The 23,711-nt window shown below is 42.0% G+C and overlaps 1 protein-coding gene across 2 annotated transcripts; it reads right to left on the reverse strand.

Moving 5' to 3' along the window:
* Window positions 1-220: 220 nt before the first annotated feature.
* On the reverse strand, window positions 221-22,385 carry pkn2a (protein kinase N2a). Of its 2 annotated transcripts, none has more exons than XM_082513153.1 (23): window positions 22,060-22,385; window positions 15,795-15,959; window positions 15,483-15,618; window positions 11,534-11,688; window positions 8,548-8,677; window positions 8,274-8,419; window positions 7,908-8,115; window positions 7,283-7,468; window positions 6,955-7,064; window positions 6,717-6,860; window positions 5,546-5,621; window positions 5,155-5,311; window positions 4,726-4,852; window positions 4,161-4,297; window positions 3,829-3,904; window positions 3,561-3,652; window positions 3,296-3,472; window positions 3,143-3,205; window positions 2,983-3,059; window positions 2,654-2,796; window positions 2,434-2,541; window positions 2,273-2,353; window positions 221-2,186 (listed from the first exon to the last, which is right to left on the reverse strand). In XM_082513153.1, exons 1-23 carry the CDS (start codon window positions 22,078-22,080, stop codon window positions 1,983-1,985), a joined length of 2,919 nt encoding a protein of 972 aa, XP_082369279.1. In that variant the 5' UTR covers window positions 22,081-22,385; the 3' UTR covers window positions 221-1,982. The 2 variants fall into 2 exon arrangements, with proteins under 2 accessions (XP_082369279.1, XP_082369278.1); XM_082513152.1 differs by lacking the exon at window positions 22,060-22,385 and adding an exon at window positions 18,367-18,624.
* Between the last annotated feature and the right edge of the window lie 1,326 nt (window positions 22,386-23,711).

Here is a 23,711-nt window from a genome sequence, read left to right on the forward strand (position 1 = left end):
TGATACTTGCAATTTTAGGCTGATTTCCTACTGTACACAAAAACTTTTTTTTGTAGAAAATTACCAGTTTCTATTTTGTTAGTGTTTGAATTGTTCTGGGTAATTTAACTAAAAATAAAATTTCTCTTTAAACCAGGTCAGTGTTTGGATCAAACTAAACTTTCTGTGTATGTGGAGATGACCTCAAACTTCCAGAGGTGATGGAAAACCAGAAACAAAGTCACTGTTACAAATGTTTAATTTGTGCATTCGTGATGGGCAACAAACAATGACTGCAACAATGCCTTTGATTTTCTTTGTTTTTTTACACCGGAGGATGAAGAGCAACTGCTGTGAGTACTTGGTGTACCATCCATAAAGTTCATCTGTTCTGGCAACAACATGCACAAGCAAAAGAATAAAAAACAAACACTTTGTACAATCTATTTTCATTAAGAAACATTGATAATTAAAAACTATTGATAAAATTAGTGCTTTCAGCTTAATTGTATACATACAGTATGTATATATATTTATATAAAATATACCCTGCCCTCCCCCTGTAGTGATTCATAAACAGGTCTGCAACATTTGAGTCAGTTTATACAGAACAGCCACACTAACAGAGTGCCGTGCCCCCTATGTCAGCTACAACATGTAACCTGAACAACAGGAAGCTTTCAAATGGCTTCTGGATGGAGACCTGAAGTTACTATGAGCTTTGTAGCCTCATTTCCAAAGCAACAGCTGAGGACACCGACTTCTGCACAAAACCACCTCATTAAATTTGCCTTTATGTAAACTTTCAGTGTGTCAGATTGTTTAAACTACAGAGAGCCGCTCCTCTGCTACTCCCGAGGAGGACAGGATGAGTTTGGTTTCGGTAGCTGTAACTGGGCGAGACGCTTTAGTGTCTTTACTGAGGTAAAAGAAAGAAGAAGTCAAGTCCAACACATGGTTGTTCTGTAAGGACATGAAGGAATCAAAGCGCAAAACCAGCGGTCATATAATGTTATGGTTTGATCGTGATGCTCGACTGGATACTGTATCAACTCCACAGCTGGTCACTAAAAGCAGCGAGGCCACTAGAGGGCACCAGACAAGATAATTTTAGTGTTTTTCATCATTTTTTTCCCCAGCCAAAGGGCATTTTAATGAACTCGGCTCAAAATAAACAGTAATTCATTTACCAGTTTGGGCGGTGTGTAAGACATGGAAGCTTCAGGTGGACACGCTGGGAGGAAAAGGAGGTAAACTGGACCGCTAGACCCAAAAGAATATGTAGTGAATACTCTTACTTGTTTTCAAGTCAAGAAGCAGTAGTAGTAGTAGTCGTCAAGATGTTTTGTTGTTGACTATTCAGTGACGATGCTTTAAGCACTTCAAATTCAATGAGCGCCACTTTCAGATGCGATTGCTGCAGAACTTTACAGTGAGATAAGGTACGGCGAGGGCTTCGAGACTAACGAAAAAACCAAAACAAAACAAAACAATAAAATATACGACTGAATATTATCTGTACAGATCAAAAAAATTGAAAACAGTGACTCTAAATAGCATGACTGTGATGTTGCCGTTTTCTCAGAGTTCATGTGGAAAACATTCTCAGTGGTCAGACAACGGACACGATGGCAGTCTGTACAGGAGGACATCCCGCCTGCTTCACTCTCCAACAACAGAATTCATTCTTTTTCCCCTCTCCTTTAAAAAAAAGAAAAGAAAAGTTCTTCATGTGGATATAAAAAAAAAAAGAAGTAGTAAGTGTGTGTCCTCAGGAGGCATCTGGACTTTCTTCTCAATGGCACACAGTTCTGCCCGAAAGCTCCTCCCCAAACATGAGGGGCAGGGAAGAGTTTGTCTGTTCTTGTTTAAGGATTTAAAAAACAAACAAACAAAAAAATGGGATCTACAGTCATTGCTGTGCTTGGTTCACAGTGTGTGTGTGTGTGTGTGTGTGTGTGTGTGTGTGTGTGTGTGTGTGTGTGTGTGTGATTCAGGCGGAGCTAACACCAGTCAGCGATGTAATCAAAGTCAGAGAACAGGTTCTGCTCCTCGGAGTTCAGCACTCGGGGTTCCCTGGGCGGGGTTAAGATCGGAGCCTCTGAGGTAAATTCATCGTCGAAGTTGCTGACGTCACTGGAGCCCAGGATGGTCGGGACGAACGGCGGCTTCACCTTCTTGGCCAAAAGCCCGGTCCAATCGATGGTCTATCAATAAAGACAGAGCAAGTGGGTAACAACAGCGTTCTTTTCTTTGATTACCACAGTGATAACTTTCTCTTTGCGCCTCTTACCCTGAAGAAGAGATGTTTCTTAACCTCCTCTGCATCCTTTTCTCCTGCTCCCAGCCGTCTTTCTGGGCTCCTCCTCAAAAGCTGAGCACAAAGACAAAAAATATAATGTTAAAGTTTACACCCAGGAGCACAAAGAGACCGTTTCTTGTCTGTCTACACACCCTCCTCATGATGGAGATGGCCTCAGTTGAGAGGAACCGTGGATAGCGGACTTCATCGTTGACAATACTGTCAAATACCTCCTCTTCATCATCACCGGGGAAGGGTGACTGAAAGAGAGACGTGCCAAGGAGAAGAAGAAAAAAAAAAAAACCTGATGTAAGGAACATATTCAAGAAATAAATGATGGATTCTTGACATCTTGACGAAACACATGCTCACCTCTCCAACCAGCATCTCAAAGATGAGGACGCCCAGGCCCCACCAGTCCACGGCGCGGGTGTACGACGTTTCAGTTAACACCTCCGGAGCTAAAAACTCTGGTGTGCCACAAAACGTGCTGGTGCGATCCCTGAAACCCATTCCTGAAGGCAGCACAGAGCACGTCCATCACTCCAAAACAAATCTACATGTGTACCTCCAACAACTGATGGAGCAAGTTCATAACTCTGCTTCTCTGAAGATCTTACAGCACAGGAGTGAACAATCTACCACAGGGTTATGCTTTCAATAACTCTCAAAGTTTCAATTTGACATCATCATCCATTTACCTTCTTTGCAAAGCCCAAAGTCAGCAATCTTTACATAGCCCTCTGTATCCAGGAGCAGGTTATCTAGCTTCAAATCTCTGAAAATTGCAATGAGAGCAAAAATAACTTTCGGGACCCTGACTTTGAATTGAAGTATTACTTTAAATTTCTCAGGCCTTACCTGTACACAATCTTATGGTCATGTAAAAACTGTAATCCCAAAACAACGCAGGCTGCATAAAACCTGCAAAAAGGTACAAAAAACACAGGAGATTTAGATGACGTGCCGCTGTGAGAGTTTGTGGTCCTGCCCACACGTTAACAAGACACTCACACAGCCCTGGGCTCAGAGAAAACATCAGCGTGGATGTGCATCATCAGGTCGCCTCCAGCCGCGTACTCCATCACAAAGCAAACGTGCTCCTGCGTCTGGAAACACGCAAACAGGTTGACCAGGAACGGGTGACGGACGCTGTTGACCGTTTCAAAGATCCTCTTCTCGCACATCAGACTGGCAAAGAGAGGAGGAAGCTGAGTCACCACATTACACCGAAGTGACCTGACAGTGGGGGGTTTGTGAAAGAGCTTTAAGTGAGTACCTGTCGACCTCATCGCGAGCCACAATGTCTCCTTTCTTTAGAGCTTTGATGGCAAACATCTCTCCAGTGCTTTTGTATTCTGCTAAAAGCACCTGTGGAGGAGATGAACACTTCAGTTTTTTCCTGCTTGATTTGTCTACTAAAAGTTATTCAGTCCACAGAAAATTTATGGCAAACATTTTTTTTTTTTTTTTAAATTGACTAAACATTCTTAATATAGTAGAAATGTCAAGAAGATAATCATCAGCAGCATTTTTATTCAAAGTACCTTTCCAAAGTGACCCCGTCCAAGGACTGCCACGCATTTAAAGTCTTGGAGACTGAATTGGAACGGCTCTTCTTCCCTAGAAGGAGACCAGTGCATACATCAGTGTACTCACTCACTCCAAACCAACCTGCATTAAACTTTAAAGTTACAGCAAAACAAAACAAAACAAGGAAAGAGACACCACCATGAAAATTCAGTGACTTGGAGCCAAAGCCAGGGGGCAGTGTTTAACCCAGTGTAATTTGTTTTGAGTAGTAAGTCGTTTTTATTTGAAGGAAACCAATTCAAAGCTTTAAAGTAGCATATACATGGCAAGCAGTGACCCTCCTTACCTTATCTCTGTGTCTTTCTGAATGGCTGTAAGCTCCAGGTCTGGATGCTGGAACTCATGGTGCACCACTCCATCCATATCTGGCTTCATCACCGTGCTGATTCTCTTGTTGAGGAAGTCAAATGAGGCGAGTGCATCCTGCGGAGAGGAAACACAGGAGAACAGAAGGACAGAAAGAGACACACAGGGTAAATATGAAAACAGTGCTGGTCACCTATTTGTTGTGACTTTAAATTTAGTCTTTAGTGTTTCTCTGTAGATGAAAACTAACGTTGGAGAAATAAAGGTTTTCTATTAAAGAATCTAACTAACAAAACATAATTCAAAAATCATTTCTCTCAGTGCGTAACAATCTAATATTTCCTTCCTTTTTTAAAATTTTTTAAATTAAATTTCACTTGTTTGGCAACAACACACTTCCTTCCAGCTGACAGGAATGAGGCCCAGCATGGTGGACTTTTACGTACAGGAGATTCTCAGAGAGCTCAGCATGACTGCATCTGTGATTGTATCAGCTCGCATGCGTCTTATCACCACTTCTTGTAATTCCTTAAACAAAACCATACCTGTACTTCCCCCTTGTCAGAAACGCTGTGATGCACTTGTGGTTCTCGGATGTCATCGGGTATGGAGTAACGTTTGGGCCCTGGAGTGGGCTCTTTGTCGAAGTCCAGCTTGGTCACCAGCGGGTCGCTGTGTAAGGGACAGAAGTACAGCAGTGGTGAAAGTTCTTCTTACCGAGCAGCTGTGCCCATAGACACTCATGTAAAATGGCAAACACTACAGCATTAAAATGCATGTTTACATGCGAGTAAAAATCTTTGCAATGCAGCCATACACTTTATGGAGCTATGCAGATGCTAAACAAGTTTTCTAGCATTAGTTAATTACTTAGCACCCTACAAGAAGGCAGAGATCAAAAATAAAATTGCAGATGTCACAGTGGCTATACACATCTTTTCTATACAGTCTGTGGTTGCTGTATGGCTGTGTACCTGCTGGGTGTGGGTGAACCAGGCAGGCTGCTGGATCCAGTCTCAGCCGCCTGTGGGCTGAAGGAGTTTGTGCTGACGGTTGGTATGGCTCTTCTAACCAGACGGCCCCAGGTGGCGATGTTGATGTTCATCTGAGGGGCTCGCAGAAAAGTTTTACCTGACAAAGAGTAAAAGACAGGAAAAAGACTGTAAGGAAAAAATGAATAATGGAAGAAGAGAATCAGGAATATGCAACCAAATAAGTAAGGGATCCGAGGAAATTACATACAGTACTTAGTAAATGTATGAACACTGGAGAATCACTGAATATATTTAAACACGCAAGTCAACCAAGAATCCATCACTGCTGCCTTAGAAATAAGAACATGATGGCTTCACAGCAGCGACTCACCTTGCTGTTTGGAGAAAATCTTCTTTTGTCTTTGCAACTTTGGTCGTCTCTCTATGACAGGGTTGAAAAATGTTACCTGAAAACAGAGAAATAAAAAAGTAATTTCACAAAACAAAAAACATCTGTTTCCTGTGCATTCTTTACTCCTGTGAAAATACACATGTCTGTAGTTATCCACAAGCATAGGACACGCTGTCGCAAGACTAGAAACTAACACAAACGTGTGCCAAATCATGCACACCCGTAACACTTTACAGATTTCTGTCAGGATTAGATCACACTGAAAAAGCTCCACATCTAATCTTACAATCTTACATCCAACAGTAAAACCTTCTGATTTTATTTTAAGTTTAATGCATGAGTAATTTTACACACAACATCTATTAAACTACACTTCTGATGCAGACACTGTTTGAGGCAAGTGACTGTCATTAGTTTGTTTTTATCTGTGAGCGATTATTTAAACCCCGTCTTGCAACAAAAGCTTAACAATCACACTTAGTTTACGGCACGTTGTTATTTCAGAACTCAACCTTCAGGCTGCTCCAGATATCATTTTATTGGCAAGTTTTTTGTACTCCTGGATCTGTTTGATATCGAGGAGATACCCTCAATAACAGCTGACTGAGTGCGAGTGCAGAAGCCCCACCCACCTGCTGCTTAAACCTTCTCTTTACAAGGGGCAACCAATCAGAAGAAAGCTGGCTTAAAGGCAGAGAAGCTAAAAACTTGTTGTTTTGGAGCTTGTTTCAGACAGTGGATGAACCCAGTGATGAAACTGCTCTAATAAAGACGATGAAAAAACAAAAACAAAAAAAACATGGAGTTGGACATCTCCACAATACGTTTGAAATATTCTTCTGTGGACAGACTTTACCAAGATTCCAGTCTAGGTCTTCTCAGAGTATTTATTTCTTATAATTTTATAGCTTTTATAAGCAAAAAGATCACCAACTGACACACTTCACCATGTTTCCAATTTTATTTCCTATAAGTACAAGTAAGTATGTCTATCCATACATGTCCTACCAGATAATGTTTAATTGTGACCATTCAAAGCTAATTTACTACTTAAATTACTTTTTTCAATTTTTAGATTACTAAAATATGCCGACAGTTACAACTACTTATCCCCCTTTTATGGAATTAAACTGAAATGGTGTTTGTATACCTCAGCAAACAGCATTCCCTGTGGCTCCAGGTACAGACACATTCCATGACGTTGGTTGTCCAGGAAGTCCTCCAGCCGCAGAAACTTGACAGCACAGAGTGAACGCCAGTCCCGCCAGTACACAGCGATCTCCAGCTCCCGGGACTGCAACGCAAAGATGTGAAACTCAGCGTCCGTGCTGTATAAACACAGAGTCAACAGCGCAGGTGTAGTTCAAGGGTGGAAATGTGTGTGTTACCCGGTCCAGCTCCAATGTAAACTTCTGGTCCCATGCCTGATTGCTGACTGGTTTCCAGCTCGTCTGTCCTACCACTGTGTTGTCCAGCTTCAACACTGCACTGATCTCATCTGAGGAAAAAGCACTGAGCTATTAACAAAACCCCAATTCTATCCCCGTTGGTATTAAACAGGCAGTTGCTTCACTTCACCCATATTATAGTTTCAGGTGTGACTTGCTCTGGGTCATGCCCACACTTTAAGTAAACAGATCATTTGTTTGTGAATCAGCACAATATCACAGTTCATCTTTCGGTAATTATTTTGTGTACGAGATCAGATGTACTTACTGGAGAGTTCCTCGCTCTTGGTTAAGTTCCTTGAGCTCACGCCGCGGTTTCGGTTTGCTCGGCTGATGAAGGACGAGCGGGTCTCGCTGGGGCTCCAGCCAGGCAGCGGGACAGATGCAGCTTTGGAACGACCTGGGACATTTTCCAGTAGATCCTGACAGCCCATTAGCCTGACATCTAATGTGCCTGGAGGTGAGCGAGGACAGGACACACGTGTTATACAATTGCTCCTGCACAAATTTGTTCCCACTTCAGGTTACTTCAAGTGACACCATGTACTGGTATAATGAGCTAGCCCAGTTTACTGTCTGCTCCTAAACTGGACTATAATTTGTGCACCTCCAAATAACTAGGGGGGAAAAAAAACAACTAATCAACCAACCAACCAACCAGATCTGATTGTCTAATAATCCATCTTCTTTTTTTGATTCAACAGCAAAAAGTACACACTGTATTACAACCAAAAATAAAAACCAGTCCACACAGATCAGCTCAGTATACTTAAAAGTGGATACAACTTTAAATTAAAGGGTAAAGAAACAAACAAAAAACCAATAGACCACCTTTAGAAACAGAGTCATATTTGCACTGTTAGTGATTAGGAACAGCTCAATAGTCCAGTTACCTGTGAGTGCTGCAGGCTTGGTCACGGTGCTGTACTGTGGGAAGATGATACTGGATCTGGGACTGAGGGCTGGTGACGACAGCAGGGACAGCTCTTCTATGATGCTGTTGCTGCGAGGATGGTTTTTAGGCAACTCAGCGAGGCGTTGCTCCAAAGAATATCGCAAAAGGTCAAGCTTTTGACTGGACTCATTGAAACGAGCCTGGGCCTGAAAGGAAAGGAAGAGGATAAGGCAGCGAATTAAGACAGATTGAAAGGAAATTATTTTACTACAGCAGTCCAGAGATCCATTTCATCTCAAGTCTAAGATTGCATGATCTCAAAAGTGACAGATTTTGACTTGTTGTCCAGTTTTACACAGCCTACCTCTGAATGTGCCCTCTTTTCTGTGACTTTTCCAGAGCCCAGAAGTTTCATGACATTCTTGGCTCCCTCGGCTACCGCAGCCTCTATCTTGGCATGGTGACACAGCTCCTCCACCCGCAGATCTAAAGGGCTGATGATGGGCTTTTCTGGAGTACAAGGTCACACTTAAATCATTCACTCTGATGACATCGGATTTATAACCACTGTTTCTGTCTTTCTGTTTTAATCTCCTCAGAAAAAAAAAAAAAAAGCTCTGAAGGAAGGGAAGGCTCACCCATCACATCATTGTTCTCAAAGCTCAGCTCGCTGGCCTGGCTGGCCTTGAGGATCTGCATCCTGATGAACTCAATCTTCGTCTTGCTGTCCTGAAGCATCTGCTGAGCGGCTGCTAGCAACTTACGATCCTGTGAGTAAAATTGGAAACTAAACCATCACCGCTCATTAGGGAGGTATTTTATCTCTACAGACCATTGATGACCAAATCAGAGGATTCAATAACATTTTGTCTAAATGCACCTAATCCCTCTGCACGTGTTCTGTTTTGTTGCATGTAACACAAAAAGCCCAGACACCCGTTCGTGCCGTTAATTGGACTTGAAGTCTAAATGACAACATGGAAAATCTTATTCACCAAAGAAAAAAAAAAAAAATGTGTGCACTGCTGTGTTTGCTGAACCTTTCCTACGTGCAAACACACATTGGAGTAAGCAAACTCCACCCCAAATTCCTGTTAAGTTTAAATCCTGGTTGTTGATATCTGCGCTTGCAGGAAAGGCCTCCGTTCAACAGGCACTTCCTCTCTGACATCAGGAGAGGAATAGTTCCAACTGGAAGGTGCCTCCGTCGGTCTGACAGGGAAAGGTCGCTTACACCCGCCCCAGCAAGCCAGACAATGCAAATCAATTTACAGCTCCCTTAATGCTTATTGCATTACAGTTTTCAAACTACACTCACCAGAAATTCAAGTGTCCTCCACCAAAATAGTTTTATTAACAATATCCTGCAATAAAAAGCTAAATTATATCATTTCAAAGCAGAAGAGTTTTCGGTTTTTGGTGGGTGGTGATTACATGACATTGTCTATGTACAGTAAAAGCAAGGGGCCTCATTCACAAACAGTTGGTACTCACAAACTCAAAGTTAAACCACATGATTCACACACAAATCTGAGATTCCTCAAAATATCCTTAACCTCAGTTTGCTTCATTACAAATGTAGAACTGCCTCAAGCAGAGTTTATGAACAAAGACGCAGCTCTCATCAAATAAAAAATATAAATAAAATAAAAGTATTCACACAGTTTACCTAAATTACATTAATAGAGCCACACACTGGTTAAAAAGGCAATAACCTATCATCACACTACATTCCAGCATTTTTGCAGTTATTCCCAGTTACGATTGCAGTGGGCCACTCATCTTGGATGGACAGATCAGGTGGTCCTTGGTCTCCACCTGCTACCGGACACTACAACCTTTATATTTCTAACACACTGTCACTCCTGAGAACTCGGCTCTTTCAAGCTTCAAACTCAACACACTTTTGTGTCACTTTCTTCAGCTGTGAATTCGAGTCTAAGCGTCACTCTGACAGCAGTTCCACCACTCTTTGCATGGTACACCTCTAGGCAAACGTGTCTCCTTAGAGAAACCAGGGAGTGGCAGTACGCTAGCGCAGCGCACACTCTGTCAGGTTAGGATGATTTTGAGAGACACACACACACACAAAATGAGTCGTGTGCATGTTTCATGAAACCAAAGGCTCCATGTCTGTTTTTGTTAAGGAAATAAAACCCAAAAAAAACAAAAAATAAATGTTAGAAATAATGTTATTACAGTTCCTTCGACTCGGCTTAAAACCTCTTTGGGGTTTGCCAATGATTCCAATTCAATCCAGAAACCCCAGACTACACCAAACCATCTACTACACACCGGCTTGAATTACTACTGACGGATACAAGGGCCGAGCTTAACACGAGAGGCTCTCGGCTGTTATTACCGGTCTTCGTGACTTAACGCACACCTCCCAACTAAATTATAGTCCTCCCTGACTCTGAGGACTCGAGGACACACAAGGACCAACAGAGCTTTGTGAACAAACAGCAGTGCATATGACACACAGTATGTGTCAGCGCCTTCTCCCGTTTCCTCCTCCCCTACAGTGAAGCTATAAAAGCAAACCTGCCATGCAGCAGCCTGGTATTCATAATGGCAACAGGCCAGCCGGCTCCAGTTAACATGCGATTATGCTCACAGCACCTCTCTGCAAAGACTTTACCTTAAGTAGTCTAAGCACTTGTGATTATGAGTCTGGAAACTGACAACCTGCGGTACAAAAATTACACTAAGTAGTGTTTTGGAAAAGGTCAAATCAGATACTCAGATTAACCAGCAAGCCTCATCATTTGTTCATAATGACTTTTAAAAAAATCCTTGGTTCTGCAAGTACAAATCTAGCTTAATTAATAGTAGTGAGCCCCTTAAGTAAATTCATTCATCACTGTGATGAAGCATGCTCAAGTCCAGGTAAGGCAGACACACTTCGCGCTGTCATTTTCTGAGTAAATACACAATTACATGCAAATATGTGAAAACTAACAGATCAGTGATAATCACAAATTTCACAGGAAAATTGGTCCTATTGTTATCATGGCAGTGAGCCACTTGGTGGTGGTGGGAAAGCAATCTACTGAAATGCTGACAGCTCACAAGAAGACGGCTATAACGCTGAATCTGTACCGCTGCATTTTATTCGTTTTCCAAAGTAGTAAAGATATGTCATCTTTTTTAAACCGTAAAGAATCACAATCATTTGCCATCCAAATCACCCGGATTGAGATGACAAAAACACTCCTACTGCAGTTACAGGTGGTGTTTTTGCTTACTTGCTTTCTTTAAGGTGCCAGGAGCAGAACATTTTGTTTTTAAGTTGTTGAATTTAAATGAGGTTCAGGCTGAACCCACACAGCTCAAAACGGCACTATGCCAACTGGTTTGAAGTGTGTCTGTTGACTGTATAAACACATAATATGTTTAGTTTGAGGTAATAATGTTACCACCCAGCAACATCATCGTTTGTACATAACTGTGGCTAATATTGTGCTTCCAGATCTCAGCATTGTTATTTTTACTGAACAAAGACTAAAACAGAAGAAGCAGTCAGCTATGTAGAAGTGAATCTATTCATTAAATAAAGTATCATCAGAATGTGTCCGACGTGAACCAGAGCAAGCCTGAATCTCCGGGTAACCCTTCGCCTACCTTGGAGGACCCGTTGGAGTACATCTGAATCATGTTCTCGGCGCCCTGTTTGACTTTTAGCTCAATGTCAACCTGCCGTTTTAAGGCCGCCAGTCGGTTGCTGCTGGTGCACATTCTTGCTTCGCTGTTAGGGGTACCTGGTGTTAAAGGGCATTCTGGGTAAAGGAAGAGGAAAGAAAAAAAAGTTAGCATCTTATGGCCATCTGGAAACAATTGTAGACATTACATAAAGCATGTTACATTTGGCACAAATATGCAGAGGCTACAAATATTAACGGAGCATGTGTGCGCCATTTTTTATTAAGCTAAACAATCCTGCAGCTCTGCAAAAGGATTGATAAACTGCTTATAAAGCGTGTCCTGTTGCAACTTCAGTGGACACTTTACATGCTCAGAAGGGTGTGCTGTTTATGACTTGATGAGGTTTGTTAGCACAATGCTTGACTCAGCACAAAAACTACTACAGAAGTCAACAACATTAGGATTAAGAAATCTATTGTCAGCTAAGCTTCGTGGATTTTTCAAACAAGTTTTTGCTCAGAACGGAAATCCTTCAAATGTGAAGCCACAACTATTCAGTCTGAGTTTGGCTTTAATGCTTTGGTATTCAGGAGTTGTAATATGAAAGGCTGTCATTTCTGATCTCAGCTCATTGACTCTCTCCTGAAGTCTGCGCTGTTCCAACAGCACAGGGAAACCCCTGCGGCCGTCTCTATTGTACGCATTTAAAAAAAAAAAAAAAAAAAAAAAGGAACAACACACAAGTGTGAACATGCAGATGATTGCCAGTACTAGTGCCTATACTGTTTATGCAAAGACAAAGTAAACCCAAAAAAGATACATGCAACAGAATATCAACTCTTAAAAATGATCCATGTCCAGATCCCACAGGCTGCAAAGACTAAACAATAATCTGTCCATAGATCTGTAGACATTTAATTGTTTTTCCTTTTACACATAAATGCACACAGGCAAACACACAGAGATACTTAAACCCACTGTCGTCTACTCTCAGAGATGGACCACAGACCTGGTGGATAGGTTCACTGTTTTGTTGTGTTTTTTGGTCAAGTCTGAACTTGAAAGGTGCAGGTAAAAAATAAATAAATAAAATAAAAAATAAAAAACCCTCTCCAAGCTGATCATTGCAGCTGAAAGCAGAGCAGAACATTCACTCTCACACACACACACACACGGGTGAGGTGGGCAAAAAAACCTGCCCGACTTCTCCTGACTTGACTTGCAAGTTGAGTTTCAGAAGCTATGTTTTCATAAAGCTAGTAGTCTTAGAAAAGAGTCAGAGCATTCTTTAAGTGAGCCCACATCTGAAGCATGAACCCTTCCAATCTGTTGCAAGGTCCTTTAACATGGTACTCTTCATTATGTATTTAACTTCTAGCCTTTAAGCTCAGCTCTGTTTTTTAGTGAGTTTTCCAAATCCAAAGACACAAAACATGTCACATGACATAACCAAAGACCAACAGTTCACTGAAGGTGTCAAGACCCAAAATAACACTGGCAAAGAAACGGCGTTGTACTCTGAGACAAAGCCAGATGCAGATAACAATAACCAGCAGGCAGGTCTGTGATTCATTCAGTCCGAATGCTTCATCAAAACACCCTCTAACGATTCCTTTGAGCACCTGCGGGATACGGGCAAAAAGGAAGTAACTTATTCTTTGAACTAAAAGTCTAAATGATTCATCTAATGAGACTTAATAAGCTGAGAGAGCGCTTCACTGCTGAGTTTTCTGTTAATGTGGAGGAGGGGAGGATGCTAGTCCTTCCAGGGTAACGCTTTGATATGGTGACACACTTGAAGAGGTAGGGCTAGACAAGAAAAGCAGAGTATTTGCAGAAAAGCCTGTGGAGCAAGGTGAGAATTTTAGAGGTGCTCGGGGCAAAACTGTCACAGGACATCTATTTAAAAAGACACATGCAGAAGTGCTGCTTGTGTCATCTAGTACATGTCTGGGGCTTTCCTCTTCGCCTGGGGGTGCGGTTTGGCTGAGGTCGCATTGAGCCAAGAATTTAAGGACTACAACCCCCGCCTCTTCCAAGAGTGATCCAGTCCCTGCTGGGCCGTAGGACAAGATAGCTGCAGGGCTGATGTCACTGCTGGACAATCGACAAGGGGAACCCTCCCTCAGATTAACCCCATCTGCATCTGATGAGAAGGCAATGAGACATGCTTACACCGTCTAAACTAGTACATCGTGAGTGGGAACCTTAAACCTGTGTGTGATGAGCGGTAGGCAAACAGATTGAGACTTAATAACAGACGATGTCGGGGTTAGCTTTCTTTATGAATGAGATCATATGTGACAGAGGGACCTGACTGGTGTCCCCTGCTGCTCACACAAAGCGCCTGAGTGCGAATCAGTCCATTTCTGGCCTCCTCAGCTGAGTGGCGGAGAATAACCAGAGCCCCCTCAACTTTCTCCTGGAACAGAAACACATTCTGGGCTGCTCGGAGAGACAGAGCAACTCCTTCCTGCTAATTCAGGAAACAAGAGCTGAACATATTTCAAGAAGCTGTCTCGTGTCTAAGGAGCTGAACTGCGCTCAGTCCCTCTTGGCCGTTTTTGCGATGGCCAGCGACATTCCACTGGCCTCGCGTCACTTAAAAAGAAAGCCCTTATTCACCAGATAGGTCGCAGAGTCAGGCTAAATTTATTTTCACTTAAGATAACCATTTACTAAGACAACTTCCCTTCCCTCCTCCAGCAAACAAATACACACACACACACACACACACTCACAAATCCCTCCTCATCAACTTCCTATTGTCAAATGAGCCGGGACAACGTGACGGCAACAGGCAGACAAATACCATTCCTTCTCTTCCTGAATTTGCGCAGACATTTGCCACCAACAGCTACCCTAAAAGGCAGCTACTGTGACAAAAAGCACACTGAATGCACAGATGCTGCTGTGGTCCACTCTCTCCAAATTCCACTGTTGTCAACAAATGCAAAGGAGCAGGCTTTCAACAGCCTCGGAGAGGAACAATCGACAGCTCATTGTAACTGCCACGGGAATGTGGAATGCAACAATGTCAGCCTCTGGAGAGTGAGTCACCTCCAAACACTGAATGTGCTCTGTGTGTGTTTACATAGGTGCTCGTCTGACACAACAGAGACAAAATTATTTGGTGCTGTGCATTTACAGCTAAACCATAAGACTGCTACACATACATTAACTGGAAGAGTGGCCTGTTGCCTTATGTGACCTGGATAAACTCATAGCTGAGAATGAATTTAGCTTTAAAAAACACTGGCTGCAAACAAGAATGCCAGCGTACGATTACGACTGCAAACAAGACGACAATAAATGTGAACACTTTAAGATATAAAGAAACAGAGCTTCATAATAAGACTTAAAAAAAAAAAAAAAAGTGTCCAAGACCATGACTCCTGGACTGTGCTGTCATTTGCAACAAGCCAATTAGGACTGGAGCTACAGTTTATTTTCATCAGTGCTTCATCTGTTAATTATTCAGCGAGTTTTCGGTCATATAAGACAATTAAACAAACACTGTGTGTATATGAAAAACTGCATGTGAAGCTTAAAGTAAACTTAACGTCAGGTATTTGATTTTAAAAAGACGCTGTCCATCTGATGGCGGTGACACATGGGTGTATTGATTTGGTTACAGTTTTTACCAAAGCTTAAATGAGAGTTTCGGCCCTGTAAACCTGATGTAGGCAGCTTTTGTAATTATTAAGTTATGACAGACTTCCTGGACGTTTAACATGGAAAATATTCATTGTATGAAGGCTAATCTTTGCATGGCATTATTACATTTACTTAAGTGGCTGTACAAAAACTTAGGTGGGAACATTATTTTTCTGATGATTAATTATTTGACTACTTATATTAACCCCTTCCTACTTTGGTACCATCTATTGAATCTGACCCTGCCCTCCTTTAGTGCTTGTGTAATTACCTAGCACTTCTTCGGGGTCTTTTACCACAATGTGGGCGTTAAGTTCTTGTAGCTCCTGATGAAGCTCCTCGACCTTCTTGTTAGATTTTTTCAGCATGTTGTCAACGTAAGCCAGGCTCTTCTTATCTGTGGTGACCTGAGAGGCGGAAAAATGAGAGGAGACCACCTTAAAGCCTTGAAAAGCATCTCCATTAACTTAATCATAAATGTGATGTTATTAGACAAGGGAGAGATAGAAAAAACTGCATAATATATTTAGATTTAGACATTTTGAGGGAAACAGCGGATACTATACTATATCTGTGACATTACCTTTCGCAGGTTCTCTGCACCCTCTTTGATCTTTAGTTCCTTACGGATCTCACGGCGGATCTGCTCCTTGATCTCATCCAGCTTTTGTTGGACCATGGTGTCCGACAGGTCCAGGTTGTGTCCCAGACCGAGACGCTCTGCCACCTGTTGGCCCCGGGCATCCCCCTGGAGGAGGAGAAGGAGGAAGAGGAGGAGGAACAAAAGAGCAGATAGGGTGAAGATGTGGAATGTAATTAAGAGTAGTTCAGCAAGGGAGGAGAAGAAGAAGAGTAAAGGGATGGTAGGGGAAAAAAAAAAAAAAAAAAAAAAAAAGAGGAGGAAAGGACAAGCAGAGGTCAGTCACGTACTGTGCACACTGGCATTTTAAACTAGCATTTAATCAACAGGTCTTATCAACGTTAAACTATGAAGGAGAGAACAAATCTGCACTGCATTAAAGTGCAGAATTGCAAAACAGCTGAAGCTGTTGCTTCATAACATGCATGGATTTCCATCTCGTCATGAGCGCTCATGACGAGATGGAAACACAAAGGAGGAGTTAAAAACAATTTCGGCCCAGCAGTTAGAGTTTCTCACAATCACAAGCAAAGTTCATGTGAAATCTGAAGCCCTGAATGCAAATATTCACCAAATCCGAATTGTTCCTGGTCTTTGTGTGGTGACTACACATGTAAGCATGACTGATGAGCAGACAGAAGGGATTTGTATTTTATTTTAAATAAGAAGTAGCCAACAAACACCTGGTAGATTTAATGCATAGGAAGATCATGGTAATGCACCTTAATGTTGGTCATCAAACAGCATTTAACAGCAAAAGCAGAAGAACTGTCCCCCTCAGAGTGATGAAATGTTTGAGACGTGCTGAGATTAGAAGGTACTGTACAAACAAGAGAAACACGCACAGCCAGAGAGAATCTTTCAAAAGCTCTTGGAATTCTTTTTAATAATAAACGAAAATCAGGTCCAGTAGGAAATGCACCAGGTAAAGCCAGCAGGTCACATGACACAGCTACGTACAGTCAGAGGTCCCGCGTGTTTTTCCTGTTATTTTTGGCTTTTTGATGCAAGATAGTACATCTTATGCTTGATACCCAACTTCAAATGTTTTCTTCTTTTAATTTTACGATTTTTCATTTTTTTTGTCAACTTCATGATTTTGTAGCTAGATATAGCAATCATTCATAGCCTTTAATGCACACGTCAACAAATAAAGATCCTTGAAAAGAACTGGAAGAAGTCCACTTGCAGAGTGAAGCATATTTCACCCTTCACCTCTGTTCAGCGAGAAAGCACACGAGCCAGTTTCTTTTTCTTTAACTGACTATTTCAGTCAGACATCACAGCACAGGCGTAGACAATATTACAATTATGCAATCCTCCTGTTTGCTGAAGCTTTTAATATTTATTGATTACCATCAAAGCTCTGGAGCCCAAAGAGGCGTTTTCCTGGACACATAAATTTATATGATCTCATCACCAAGAGATTGCCAGTCTTTTCTATATTAGACCTACTCTCAACTGCTCTCTTACTCACAAGAGGCCGCCGCATCGAGTAGCCCCGCATGTTTGATTTGACAAGTTTTTATACCAGATGCCTTTCCTGAAGCAACTCCATAGGGATGTGGGTGTTTTCCCAGGATGGAGCTGGGGATCTTTTGCTTGTGTAATACAGAAACCACAATACTGATCCTCCAAACACTAAAGGGTCCCCCCCCTTCACCTCTACATTATAAAATTACTATGCGAAATGAACGTGTCACATCAACTACACTGAAAATATCCATTAACAAAACACGGGGTTCAGAAATTCGGCGCAGGCAGCCCATTCACGGTGTTCTGGCATCACCCCAGCATAGTGGTGTGTTTTGAACTTGAGCTAGCCGCTGTGCGTGTTGTTTTCCCTGCTGTTGTCAGTCACCAATGACCTGCATCCTTAAAACCATCACCTTAACTAAAGAGGGATTAGAAGTCGCTTCCTGAACACTTCTGCTCTAGAAGGTCATAGTACAGCATAATGATCCACTAGTATGTGAGCATCTAAGGTCTGATTATCAGCATATTACATTTTATTATAAAGTCATTCAAGCAAAAGTTATTTGGCTTGAAAAATATCTCCTGATTTTAAATATGAAGTTGTCAGCATGACCTTTTAATTGTGCTCCATGGCAACAATGAACGACCGGCATTTCATTTTAACCATTAATTAAAGCAGCCAAATTGTAATAAACAAAATATTAGCCAGGCCTTTGCTTTATTATTCCAAGAATGATTTTTTGGGGAAAAAATAAATAAATAAATAATAATAATAATAATAATAAACAACAGATTCAACATGAGAGAAACTCACTGCCTCGTCCTGAAAGCCCCTGGGCTGTAAGCAGAAGGACATTAACTTACTCTATTCAAGAAAACAAAGAATGATTTGTTAAAATCTTTGTTGCTTTCAACCCATCAGTACGAAATTTGCACCCTCATAACTGTAGTTAGGTTTAATCAGAAATCTTCAGTTTCAAGGTTTACTACTCTTTAAACTTGCTAATGAGAGGATGCTGAAAGGATCATTCTGTCTTACCACAACTTCATCGGTTTCAGCCAATTCCATCTCTAGATCCATTGAACAAACCGGTCCACGCACGTTCTGCTGACCAGCCACGATCATCCCATCAACTCCAGTGGATTTCTGTTGTCTAATAAAGCTAATAGTATCCTCTCCCACGGAGGTGAGACGAGCGTAACCAACCTAGGCTCTGCCCAAAGCCACAATCATTCACTCCACTATGATCTGATTTTCTCCAGCTTTTTTCCTTCCCTTCTTCACACTTTCTTTCTCCTACAGACTATTGACATCAGCAGGGAAGATAAACCGTCTGAGCAGCGATGGCCAAATCCCTCTTAGCTTCTCACTCTGTGAGGTCAGAGCAGCCCAGAATGGGACCTAATCTGACTCCATGCAGAGGGCTGTGGCTAAAATTAACCCATGTTAAAAAACAACGCTGGCTGTCTATGGCAGACCAGAAAGCAGTGTGCCTGCCATAGACAGCCAGTGTGTGTGTGTGTGTGTGTGTGTGTGTGTGTGTGTCAGTGATGGTGGAGAAAGAAATTCTCAAACAAGACTGTGGTATATTGTCCTTTATCCAAGCTGCATTTCTGGTTTTCCACCTCTCTTCACAGTTACGTCCTTTCCAAGGATTGAACCCCTGTTTCACATTAAAAGCTATTTCTAGGACCATCACCATGTACCTGAATTGATCATTACACAAGGTACATCAGGAGCTAACCACATGTACCTGGACCAAACCCTGAATCGAGTCAATGGCATATGACTGACAGATTAATATTAAGGAAAACGCATCACGCTTGGTAAGATGAGGGCTTTCCATCAGCTTATTCCTTCCCTTCCCCCATCCTGGCCTCTCTTCTATAAGTAGTCTTTAAAGGAAACTATAGTTTGCACATATCCTGGTCGACTCGTAGGTAAAATGGAGGTCACAGCTGGGAGGGGGGTGGGGGAGTCCTCTTCTTAAGTTGGCTGCTCTGCAAAACTTGTTTGCACTGTAGCTGCATCTGCCCAATGTGGAATGACGATAGCAGGAGGACACCAGAAGAGGCCTATTTTACTGTTCAACAATGCAAGGAAATCCATGAAAGGCCAATCAGATAAGGCAGAAATTAATCAGCTAGAAGACCCCGTGGGGCCTGTGTTTTAATTTTGAGATCAAATAAAAGAAAAAGACCAAGCTCTCCTCTCACTGCAATACCTCACTGACTTGCTCCTTTACCTCTAACTGCTCTTATCATCTTTTGACGCTAGAACGTATCACCCCGTAAGGGGGAGTGACATCATACCGGGAACTCGAGACTTACTAAGTTCAAAGACGAGCAGAGCAGAAATTGTAAGCAAATGTCTCCACTCACGCTACAATACATACAGTTCATGATGAATGGAGGGAACTTGCCAGTGTGGCTCTGCTGGCTGCACTGTGAAACATCCAAGGCTTCACAACAAATGTAAACAGTACCGAAAACCTTGTGGATACATATTTTAGTTGATGTTACAAAAACAGTCCTGCTGGGAACCACTTAATGCGCGTCTAAGGAAAAGCACACAAAAAAGGTGCCATATTCTTAAATGAGTAGGGCAAGGGTTACCTACAAATGTTGACCTTTGTTAATGAGCTCCTTTAGAGCTCCGGGACATGAAAGGCAACTGAGGTAAAAGCAAACATTTGGTCTGAACCTCAGGTAGAAGTAGAAGTCTAACAACAAGAGCTCCACTCACACAAAAGGACAATGCAAAGTTTGAGCCCGCTATCGAAGTCTGTGCTAAAAAAGCCAAGCCCTTGCCATTTCTGTGCGAGGCCTAATCGCAGCCTACAACCCGACACCCGGTCTATCTTACCCCCACAGCTGGCTGCAGAGCACTGGCCACAGCCCTGTACTCTGTGCTGCCGCCAAAAATAGCAACACAAGCTAATAAAGATAGCTCTTACAAGTGCAACCTTCTCGCAAGCAGTCTACATATCCCACAGCAAGTCAAACAGCAGGGAACGCCTCACATGTCACGTCACAGCAGCTAAAGGTCATTTCTGAGCTCCTCAGGCAGTAGGTGTCCAAAAAACCTGAATGAGAGGTAAACCACTTTCCTGCACCTGTCACCCTGCTGAGTTCGACTCCAATTTCCAGAAGCAGGTGTTTAAATTTAGCAGAATGCCAAAGATAAAATTAAAAGCTACGTGTGGCTTTTAACAAGATAAAGACCCCAGCACCGGAGAAACCAACATGTCCTACTGTTATTTATTCATGCACACAAATTTGACACTGCCTTCCTGTTACATTATGCCGACTGTTGTTTTTATCATTCATCATCACCCACACACGACCATAAATGTGCAGTGTCAGATTTCACTCCAGATTATATTGCTAACCTTTGAGAAAGTAAAAGTAAATCTTCTTATAATTTAACCGGTGTAACGGTTCTGAAACAGAGACCGAAATTATTATCCAAATGTCCACGATTCTCTTACTGTGATGGAGTTGTTAAAAGTCTGGTTGAAGTATTAATACATCATCTAGTTTTAGTCATTACGGTGAAGGTTTTGCTTTTTGTTATTCGTTAGCTCTAAAGAAAAACAAAAGGTACAAACCAAATTACGGTTACACTCTTTTAATTACACAAATCAACCAGTCCTCAAAGTAAGATTAGTCTGTGAGCCTAATCTAACTTACATACATGTCTGTCCTTACACATGTACAGCATTCAAACATGGCTGCTCCCAGGCAATATAATGTTTAAATATAATAAGTATAAACAAGTATAGATTCTGTGTTGTATAATCTACCTAGATCATGTGGCATGTATTATTTAAGATGCACAAATTAAACACCTCATCGGTCTGAGTCATCCATACATGACAAATACAGCATTAGGTTCCCGCACCCGTGGAGGTGAGGCAGCTTTCAAGTTGAACACGAGTTTTGGAGGTCACGCATAAAGTAGTGCCATCGGACAACGAGCTGTATGGATGAGCTGTCGCACAACTCAACAGTGTTTCTGATATAAAGATGCACTTGGAGGAGGAGGGGGGAGTGACGTCACTCGAGTGAAACTGTATTAATCAGTGAGTCATAACTGTTCACACCGAACAAAAAAAGGAGAGCGTAACACTGACTTCCAGCCTCTCTTTTAAAAACAGAAACTAGCATTACTGTTGCAGTTGGCACTAAGCTGGCTGCTGTGGTGTCGCTGGTTATACGTTCAACCAGTTTATAACGAGCTTGGAAAAGAAAACTAAAAGCATTTTCTTTACAAAGACGACATTTTTTCTTTTTTGTCTAGTTTTACCACATTTTCTGCACACTGCCAGTATCTAAACACACGGCGGCAACTTTTATTTTCCCAAAAAAGTAACGCAGGTTAACTAAGACCTGTACGTTTACTTTAAACAGCCACTATTTAAGAGCTTTTACGGTTACGCAAACGCTAAACCTCGTTTACTACAACAGGATCCTTTACATTAAATAACACGGCGGTTTTCGCACAAAATTCCCGGTTTGAAAGTTAGTTTGGACAATTGTGTGCCAGGCCTCAATCCATGGATAATTCCCAGGCAGCCTTCTGGGACCTAGCAGAGGCCCTGCAGTCCTCTAACACACGACTAACTCACAGCAAGCCTCGTTTTAAAGCGTTTTAATTGTTAGCTAACTTCTAACTGCACCTCTGGAGCAAGTTTGCGCACTTTTCGCAACAGTTGTCAACTTTTCCTACCTGCACGGAGTCGGCGGCCATCTTGGTTTTCGCCTTTGAATCAAATCCTACAGGGAGAGCGGAGGGAGGGGTGGTGGGACTCCAAAAGCAAACCTTGTTTTAAGTTTCCCTCTCTGGCGACAAAAAAACTTCACTATTTTGACCAAACCATCGGTCATCTCGGGTACACGGAGTTTCCCATGCCGTCTTCACACTTCTCTGACGCGCTCGCACCGTCCTAGCGGAGTCCAGGAGGGTGGACTGGCGCTCATAAATAAAAAGCTGAAGCATAAATCTGTCCCAGTGCAGCTGGAGAAAGAGGCGGTGGTTATAATAGAAGAGTCCGCCCAGAGGAGCTGCAACACTGCCGGGACAGCTACTACACACATGTGATCAGAAACTTCGTAAAGGCTGGCCTCACCTCAGGCTAACATCCCCAAATCTTCCCCAAACACAAATAAAGAAATTAAATCAAGGCTTACATATGTGAAGCAGCCGTATTAGACATTAAAGGTGGAGGAGTAACACCGGTCAATTTAAATAAAATGCTTTTACAAGTAAAAGTCTTGCAACTATTTATATTTATTCAAAGTTGAGAAGGTAAGTGAAAGTACAATTTAAAAAAAGATAACATTTAAAATTTAACCCTAACCTCACTGGCCACTCTTATAGGTACAACTGTTCAACTGCTTTTAATCTAATCAGATAATCATATTTAGGCATGTAGATGAAGTCATCACAGCCTGTTTAAACCCAGTATCAGAGTGGGCAACAAAGGTGATGTGCGTGACTTTGAAACATGCAAATCTGCTGATCTGCGGGGATTTTCCCACACAACCATATACAAAATGGTCTTAAAAATAGAAAATATACAGTGACGGTCAGTTCTTTGGCTGAAAATCCCTTTTTGATGACAAATAATCACTCATTACAACCAAGGTATGCAGAAGAGTATCTCTGAATGCACAACACATCCAATGTTGAAGCCCAAGGCAACAAAAGATCACACCAGATGGGACTCCTGTCAGCTAAGTTCATAACACTGAGGCTACAGGTCACGCGAGCTCATCAAAACTGGTCAGTAGAAGACTGGAAAAACATTCCCTGATCTGATGAGTCTTGATTTGTGCTGCGATATTCGGATGATAGCGTCACAATATGGTGTAAACTGCATGAAAGCATGGATCCATCGTGCCTTATACCACTGGCTTAGGCTGCTTGTGGTGATATAACAGTGTGGTAGATATCTTTTTGCATAGCAGCTGATCGTTTAAACATCACAGCCTACCTGAGTATTGTTGCTAACCATGTCCAAGGATAAAAATAGCACAAAACATATGTCAAATGTTAACAATCGTATTTTATTTAAAAGAAAATGATATGCTCATTTTTAATTTGATGCCATGTTTTTCACAAAGTTGGTACAGGGGCTCCTTTCCCACTGTGCTTCCACTTCTTTTAAACATTACTCTGTTGCTGTGGTTTTGAAGTGAGATCAGTGGCTGATATGTCGCACCTCAGTGAGAAGAGTTACTGCAGCATTACATAACCCACAGAGGCACACTCTTCATCACCAGCCATATGTCCCAGAGACCGGACTTACTTTTTTCTCTGTACTTAGTTGTTTTGTTGGTCATAAACTGAGCACTGTCAGCATATTGTACATGCAAAAG

Source organism: Aulonocara stuartgranti (genome assembly GCF_965226115.1).
Source record: "Aulonocara stuartgranti genome assembly, chromosome: 18".
Lineage (NCBI taxonomy): Eukaryota > Metazoa > Chordata > Actinopteri > Cichliformes > Cichlidae > Aulonocara > Aulonocara stuartgranti.

Coding starts and splice junctions, on each gene's coding strand:
- pkn2a (XM_082513152.1), bottom strand. CDS start 18,453: ATGATCGTGGCTGGTCAGCAGAACGTGCGTGGACCGGTTTGTTCAATG. Junction 15,619..15,794: donor GTGCAGAGAACCTGCGAAAG/GTAATGTCACAG, acceptor TCCGCCTCTCAG/GTCACCACAGATAAGAAGAG. Junction 8,116..8,273: donor AAAAGAGGGCACATTCAGAG/GTAGGCTGTGTA, acceptor CTTTCCTTTCAG/GCCCAGGCTCGTTTCAATGA.